Below are 8,550 nucleotides of genomic sequence, written 5' to 3'. Positions count from 1 at the left end.
TATAGTTATTTTGCCACAAAAAATGTGGCAAAACCCAACCGTTTACAGCACATTAATACTTCCTGAGGAATCCACTTACATATGTTCAATGGCGTGAGCGGGAACATTGTAGTTTCATTGGTCTCCAAGAGTCCAATACTGGGCTTGGATTTTAGTCCTTGAATCCATTTTCTTGGCCAGTCTTTCACGAGAGCTCACCACCAGATCTGATGGGTAAGTAAGAGTTAAGCTAAGTTTTCGTTATTGCATATTTTTAGGCATGGTCAACTTTGGACAACCCGTCAATGTTGTGTTTTTTGAGTTACAGAAGCTTGGTTAAAATCCTCATCGCCGTCAGTAGGTCACCATCGCAGGAATGTAGCTGTACTGCTTCTCGTCAGGTGAGGTCCTTGGCTAAAGGAACAGGGAAGCCTCATTGGTTTCATGTGTCACAATCTCTTAAAAAGCTACGGCTCAAGTGCTCGAGCTATAGAAGCATACGGAGATCTGCAAGGACACCTTATTCGTCTAGCACACCCACAACAACCTCTTGAGGAGAAAGCTGCTCAAAAGCTTCCTGGACCGCCATCTCAGATGGAGCCACTGTCGCCGTGCCGGCTGGAGGAGCCTTCTTGCAGCTCAGATCTGAAAAAGGATTGAACCACCTGGGTGAAAGATCACCCCCGAAAGCCAGTTTCATCCCTTCCCAGCCGCTGACTTTTTCCCACGTCGGCTCCTGTTTTTTAAGCCGCTCTATGCCCTGCAGAAGAGAAAAGTTTGGGGTTTATTCATCGCCGGCAGTTAAAAACCACAGAACCTGGGACATTGCTAACTAATCACCTGCTAATAACAGCATAAATAGAATTTTCTAGTTAGGGCTGTGAAGACTCCTGAAGATTTCCCCCTCCCCCTTACAGTGTCCAGGCATAAATAAAAAGGGAAGGAGCAGCTGGAAGGAGCTTGATAAATAAACCATTGTGAGATATTTATCTTTACTGAGAGAAAAACAGTGTATTATACACTAACAGGGCATGACACCCAAAAATATATTTTTTAAGATGTTTTTTCTTGAATGTTGCCCAGGGCCGCCCAAAAAGTCCTCAGGCTCAATGCAGGAAGGAACTATCTTATGAAAGAAAAAATACCCTCTCCTCCTTTCCTAACCATTAAAAAGCATGCAATTGCTAAAGGCATCTCTCATCTGAATAAATTGCTCTACTTCAAGCACACAGTGAGATCGGCTAATCCACTTTGTGCATTCCTATAGCAACAGAGACACTTCTACACCCAACTGTTGAGCAGCCAAACAGATTTTGTTACAGAAATATCTGCTTACTCATTGAACCAAGTTGGTGGAAACGAATTTAAATGACTAGTCGGTGTACGGTTGATTTCAAACATTTTTTTTTTAAAAAAAGACATGTTTTAAACCCAAATTCTGGTACTCAACTTTCTTCCTCCTTGCACCTCCTTGGGTGCAAGTGGTTATTCAAAGATGTTTAACAACAACAGCAGCAGCAGCAGCAACAACATAAAAAGGCACAGGAACAGTGTTCAGAAAAGGTTTATTGCATTTGTTTCCCATATGGAAGCATTGACAGAATTGAAAAGATGCAGCATTTACATAGTTTTGAAACGAAACAGATCTTAGCCTCCTTCACTGATTCCCACCCCGGCTTTGATTCAGTCAAAAGAATTAATTCAGGAGCATAGCTTATTTGCAGTTCTACCATCTTATAGTGCTGGGTTTTGTTTTGTTTTTTGCAATTACTATGATGGCTCTAATCAGTAGTTTTTTGGATCCAAAATATACAATAAAATCCCTGTCGAGATACCAAAAAAAAAAAAAATTCTACAGACTCAAGTCGTTTCGGGTGTAATCTAGTTAATTCTACTCGCTTTTGTTTTATACAGAATGCCCTCTACTCAAGTCCCCGTTTCCCAGATCTTACTACATACAGAGTTTGCCGTCCACAAAGCCGTGACAGAAGGCATGCATGATCCTTTAACACTTGACATCTCCCCAATGTAAAATATATAATATGTATAAATATAAAGGAGAACAGACATTTACAGAGATATAAAAAGGTGGCAATATTTCTTTTAAAAAAAGACAACGCATCTACGGAAACATTCTGTGCTTAGGTTCTCATTTGGACCGGCAAGCCTACATACATATGAACACTGTTGAATAAGCATCCCTCTTTTTATTTTTATTTTCCAAAACAAGGACAGACATCATCTTGCTATTCTATACATTGAAATAAAGATTTCTCCCTCCTCCAGTCATAAGGCATCAAAACCCACACATGCCGACAAAAACCTTCCGCGGTTTAACCCAGGAATCAGGGAGAGGATGGAACCAAACAGCGTAAAAAAATTGAAAAAAGGGGGGAGGAGATGGAATCCTTTCTGTAGCTTTCCAAAGTACGGTAATGTCGACAATACGTTTGAGACATTAAAAGCTAGGCAATTTTGTTATTAACGGACCCTTTGACAGGCTCGGGCTTTTGTTCTTCCATCTTTCGGTTCTTAGCGAGGCTTAAAAGCTCAGGGTGGGGGTGGAAGGGAATATCGCAACACGAAGAGACCCCCATACCCCACCGAAAGCGTCAGCTGCCATCCCAAAGTCCATAATTTGTTACGCAACAAGATGGCACTGTTGGCACAGACTGTCACTCGGGTGCCAGTCAGGGTGTGTAAAGACTGGAGGTGGGCACCAAGAAAAGAGGACCCCCCCTTTTTTCCATTAGTTATGTCATACAGAAAGCAGACAGGAAACCAAAACAGACCCATCAAGTTAACAGGTTAAAAAAGAAAAGGAAAAAAAGCTTTAGCCACCAGAGACAAAGAATGACCGAAAAGTTCTCTTTTTTAGTTGTTTTTAGACTACAGGGCGCTTTTTTTTGTTTTTGTTTTTTTTTGTCTTTTCTCTGCCATCATCAGCCATTTAATAGGCGTTTTTTTCTTTTAAAAAAATCCGTTTGAAACATTCATGTAGAATAACAGTAGTGCTGTAAATGTGGTTTTTGTGTTTTAGTGGAAATGCTGTTCATGGATTCTTAGACCACATACTGATAGGGGTCTGCTTTTCCTTGATCGGGAGTGGCAAATGGGCTAAGCCAAACTATAGAGAACGGGTGGCCAAATACTGCTTTCATGTTCATCCATTTTGTTTTTTTAGCCCATCTTCTCTCTTCTTTTTTCAACTGTTCTATTCCCTGAAAACAGAAACATGACATTTTCAGTCAGGAACTTAATGCAGTAGTTCTGGTTTCGGGGAAAAAGGTTCCCTACCCTTTTATCAAATGGTTGGAGCAGGAAGATAACCAATTCCCTGAACACTCCCCACTTTGTGAGTTTGCAAAAGGAGAGAAAAAGAACGGACACAAACCAGCAGCAAATTTATGAACAAAGAGGAAGTCATATAGTAACTGTTATGAAAGTTTTAGGAAGTCTCCAAATAAAAGCATTGGATACGGGAGCCAAAAAGGTTTGTGCAAATGGTTAATCCCTCCAACCACTTCCAAGTTCTCCACAAGGAAGTTCAAAAAATGCCCCTTTTTGAAACCCCACTGAATCTTCTGACTAGCAAGCTACAGGCTGTGTCAGCAGGGGAAAAGAGTTGCAGGATAAAGACGGAGCATAAATCAAAGTGAAAAAAGGTACCCCGTTAGTTTAGGAACGGTTAGGGGGAGAGCAAACTGAGACGCTTCCGATAACACGCCACTTGTTAGCGTTTGCAATCACGACTCCAAATCTGAAATAACACCAGCACGAAGTGTAGAGTTGAACACTGGGAAATGAATCGGTTTTCCAAAATACAGCACTACCTTGGTTCTCAAACGCTTTGGTACTCAAACAACTTGGAACCCAAGCACTGCAAACCCGGAAGTAAGTGCTCTAGTTTGTGAAGTTTTTTTGGGAAGCCGAACGTGCTCTGTTTTGAGTGTTATGCTTCTGATTTGAGTGCCACGCTTCCAATTTGAGCGCCACGCTGAGGTCTACCTGTTTTTGCTATTTATTTTGTGTTTTTGTGGCTTTTTTTGTTTTGTTTTTGGGACTGTGTGGAACCCAGTTCAGCTACTGATTGATGGATTGTGTGACTGCGGTACGTTGTTTATTGCTTTCATTTTTTGGACCAATGGTCTTTTTAGATAGTAAAATTCATGTTAAATTGCTGTTTTAGGGGTTGTTTCAAAAAGTCTGGAACAGATTAATCCATTTTGCATTACTTTCTATGGGAAAGCACGCCTTGGTTTTGGAACGCTTTGGTTTTGGAACGGACTTCCGGAACGGATTATGTTTGAGAACCAAGGTATCACTGTATGCCGTGCCAAAGATTTGAGGCCCATTTTTCACACTGACATTTAGAAAGGTAGGAAGGACAGAGTGGAATGAAATGAGAAACTCTAGGGAGAACCAAGTCACAGAGCCAAAGGAAGCTGGGGGGCACTCACAATACCAGGTCAAACACAGAGGAACCACAGTTGTCACATTTATCAAAATGGGGACCTGGAAATATATTGGAATCTTGGGTACAGCCAGAAGGGATCATGTGATAAGAGGTGTTAATTACAGTGGTGCCCCACAAGACGAACGCCTTGCAAGACGGAAAACCCGCTAGACGAAAGGGTTTTCTGTTTTGGAGGCGCTTCGCAAAACGAATTTCCCTATGGGCTTGCTTTGCAAGACGAAAATATCTTGCGAGTTCCTGCGGGTTTTTTTTTCCTTTCCCCCCCTTTTTCTAAGCCGCTAAGCTGCTTATCAGCTGATCCGATAAGCCGATAAGCCGCTAAAAGCCTCTAAAAGCCGCTAAACCGCTAATAGCGCTAATCCGTCTATGGGCTTGCTTCGCAAGACGAAAAAACCGCTAGACGAAGAGACTCGCGGAACGGATTAATTTCGTCTTGTAAGGCACCACTGTATGCAGAAAACCTGTCATGGTGGTTAAGTGTACACACTGTGGCAAAGAAAATATTCCTATATTTCTAAATATTTCTTCAAAATGACTGTGCCTAAAAATAGCCATGCAAGCCAAGGAGAGATAAGGTGATCCTTTATTTAAATGTTCAGCAGTGAATGGCTCACATCTGAGCAATGAGCAATTTCAAGCCACTTGAATAGAAACTAAAACAGTATCAAATTCATCATAGACACACCAGAAGAGAATTGCCTAGAAGGTCCCCCACAGTCAAATGCTTTTCCAGAAGCAGCCATTCCTCAAAAAGGGGGGTGGGGATGGAGATCAGTTAAAAAGGAAGTTGAAGGGGAGAGTTGGGAAGCCCAAAAATTGCTTTATAGCCGCTATAAAAAATGATCCAACAGAACATAAAACTCCAATTTAGGCAGGCATCAACGGATGGGTGCTTCCAGAACGCTTCAAAAACTTATTTGCTCAGGCTTTTCCAGGTCATTAATGCCTGAATCCTGTAGTTTATATTCATATTTTACTGAAAGGTTTTTATAGATGTTTTATGATTTGGGGGAGAGATTAGTACTCGCTGGGGTCTTTTTGTGGCCCTTCCTGGAGTCAAAGGCAGTACAGAAAATGGCATCAATCAATAAATACATCAGAATTGGTATGAATACAAAAAGAGCTGCCAGTGTGTTTCTTTAATAAAACAGAAATCTTGCTAAACTGAAGGAAATAGGCGGGTGGGGGGAAACAGCTGTGGCAAAATGCAGAAATCGCTAAGGCATAGAGAGAAGAGATGTGAGGAGCAAATTGCTGGAGGCACAGACGCAGCTAAATATTTCTTTAAGAAACATCATAGGCGAGGAGTCAGGGAGATGGCAGGACCTCTGGATAATATATAAAAGGGTCATCTGAAGGAGGACCTGGCGACAGCAGAGAGCAAGGTGGATTATTTTCATCTGCTTACACCGCAGAAGATGTTAGCGATGCCAACATCTGACACATCCGAGTCAAACCGAGAAAGGCAATGTGTTTCAACTAACGATCGCTGGATCTGGATGACATTCATATGCAAATGTAAAATAGCTCATCTAAATAGTCTACTTACAAAATCAACCTCATCACCGACAAATATAACACTTTTTTTTAAAAGGGAGATTCGGAGGCAAATTGGGCTAACAACAGACTCATCAGCCTAATTTTTGAGCCAGGTAAGATAAAATTATGGAGCGTATCGAAGAATAAGCCTCGCTGAGAATGAAGTAGCACGGCTTCTGGAAAGACAACTTCTGCCTTAACAATATTTTGAGAATCCTTTGAGTCTCAACAGGTGTGTGAGCCATGTAGATACTGAACGCATTCAGTTGTAACAGCAAAACATGATTTACTGTTATGAACAGCTATAACCTTGGGCCTGCACACTCTTCTCCTTTGGTATTCAACCAGAGTAGTGATTCAGAAACTTCTGCCTAGTAAACTGTGGTTTATGCAAAGCAGGATTAGGCCACAGTTTGAAATACTGGCTTTGCCTTGAGTCTTGTGAAGGTAAAGTACTGTTTGCCATCATGCTTGGAAGCATAACTTGAGCTTTTAACGAAGTTTGGCAGGATGCACTAAGGATGGTGGAATCTAAAGCAGAATGGAGAAGTTTTGGATCATCTCTCCAAACTGGGTGATGAGCAACAAAAGGGCAAAACAATATTCAAGGAAGTGCAAAGTGATGCTCGGGCAAAAAAAAAAAAAAAAAAAAAAAAAAGGACCCCAAAGTCTAACTTCATATTTACATCGGTGGGATCTGAATTTATATGCAACTACCCAGAAAATAGATTTTGTAGTTCTGGAGGACTGTGCATAGAAAACAACAGCTTAGCATGTAGTAAAATACAGTTGTACCTTGGTTCTTGAATGGAATCCGTTTCGGAAGTCCGTTTGACTTCCAAAAATGTTCAAAAACCAAGGCGTGGCTTCTGATTGGCTGTGGGAGCTTCCTGGCATGCAATCGGAAGCCACGTTGGACGTTCGGCTTCCAAAAAAAGTTCTCAAACACTCACTTCTGGGTTAGCGGCGTTTGGGAGCCAAAACGTTCAAGTCACAAGGTGTTCAAAAACCAAGGTACAACTGTGTGTGTGTGTGCGTGTGTGTGTGGACAGCAATTTGTCAAGATTTACGATAAGCCATTCTAAAGCTGACCACATATATGAGCATCTATATTCAAAATGCAAGTTGTAACTTTTCTAGATGCAATTGGCTTAGGTCCTGAGAACCTTATGGACTGCCTTCTGCATGGACCTTTCCATGTTTGAAGATGTGTTTCTCTGTGTCATTCCCCCTACACACACACACACACACACACACACACAAGGCGAGGTCTTCTCTGCTCTGGCATCATGGCTTTGGAATGCCTTCCACAGGGAAACTGACCGGCTACTGAATCTAACGTCTCTTTGGCACCAGTGAACAACTTCGTTTTGCTCAAGTCATTTAATACCTTTTAGAACTGTGAAGCTCTTAGCCTTCTGCTTGCTGCCATCAGTAAGTAATTTGCCATTTTTATACAGAATCTTTTTGTTGTGTTTTAACTCCTGCCCGCTGCTGCTGGAGTTTTGCATGCTGTTCTGTTATCGAGCTTCTGGCACCTACTGAAGACTTTTATATTCCAGCAGACATTTTAATTGAGGTTTAATTTTGCAGTTTTAACTGATTTTTACCTTTTTTACTGTATCCCTGTAAACCACTTAGAGCCAATGGTAGTCAAGTGATATATAAATAGTTTGAATAAATAAGAGCACCCAATTAAAATTTTGTAGTGACAACAAATGTTGAGTGACATTGGAAGCAGTGACTACTGTATTTTTTGCTCCGTAAGACGCACCTGGCCTTAAGACACACCTTAGAGTTTTTAGAGGAGGAAAACAAGAACAAAAATATTCTGAACGAAACACTGGATGTATGATTTTTGTGGTTCATGCTGTGGCCACAGACATGTGATTTGACAGTGAGTTTGGGGTAGCCCAATGCAAAAATCCTGAGGATCCATGTGGATCCGTGCTTTGTAACCACATTTTAAGTGGGGAGGGAAGGAAAAACACTGAAGGGACAAGGAGCATGCGTGAGGTATGTGGAGAAGGAGCTTTTCAGCGAGCAGAGCAGGGACGAGGGAGGGAAAGAGCACGATTGCTTTAAAGGAGCCAACCGGACAGGAGCTGCTTACACCCGTGTAAGCGGCTCCTCTCCCGCTTTGCTGCTTCAAAGCGAGCCACGGAGAAGGGAAGGAAGGGGAACCATGGATCCTCTGCTCACAACTGCAGCAGGATCCCCCCGCCATCCGTAGGCATTCGCTCCATAAGACGCACATTTTCCCTTACTTTTTAGGAGGAAAAAAGTGTGTCTTATGAAGCGAAAAATATGGTAGGTAAATAACCTGTACAGTCGTACCTTGAAAGTCGAACAGAATCCATTCCGGAAGTCCGTTCGACTTCCAAAACGTTTGGAAGCCAAAGCGCGGCTTCTGATTGGCTGCAGGAGGCTCTTGCAGGCAATCAGAAGCCATGGGAGCCCCATCGGACATTCAGCTTCCAAAAATAGTTCACAAACCGGAATAGTCACTTCTGGGTTTGTGGCTTTCGGGAGCCAAAACGTTCAAGAACCAAGCT

At 42.0% G+C, this 8,550-nt stretch overlaps 1 protein-coding gene across 4 annotated transcripts in view; it reads right to left on the bottom strand.

Moving 5' to 3' along the window:
- Positions 1 to 212: 212 nt before the first annotated feature.
- The window catches only part of ZDHHC3 (zDHHC palmitoyltransferase 3), a 47,854-nt gene continuing 39,516 nt past the window's right edge, over positions 213 to 8,550 (bottom strand). For 3 of the 4 annotated variants that reach the window (XM_079947420.1, XM_079947419.1, XM_079947421.1), the window contains one exon: positions 213 to 739. In XM_079947420.1, the coding sequence (XP_079803546.1) occupies positions 500 to 739 (240 nt within the window). In that variant the 3' untranslated portion in view covers positions 213 to 499. Of the gene's footprint in view, positions 740 to 1,527; positions 3,201 to 8,550 lie in introns of those variants that run through there. The other variant, XM_079947422.1, reaches the window with a different exon arrangement.

This window comes from Podarcis cretensis, assembly GCF_951804945.1.
Source record: "Podarcis cretensis genome assembly, chromosome: 12".
In the NCBI taxonomy this organism is placed as follows: Eukaryota; Metazoa; Chordata; class Lepidosauria; order Squamata; family Lacertidae; genus Podarcis; species Podarcis cretensis.
The sequence above is the reverse complement of the archived record's forward strand: the minus strand, read 5'-3'. Positions and strand labels throughout refer to the sequence as shown.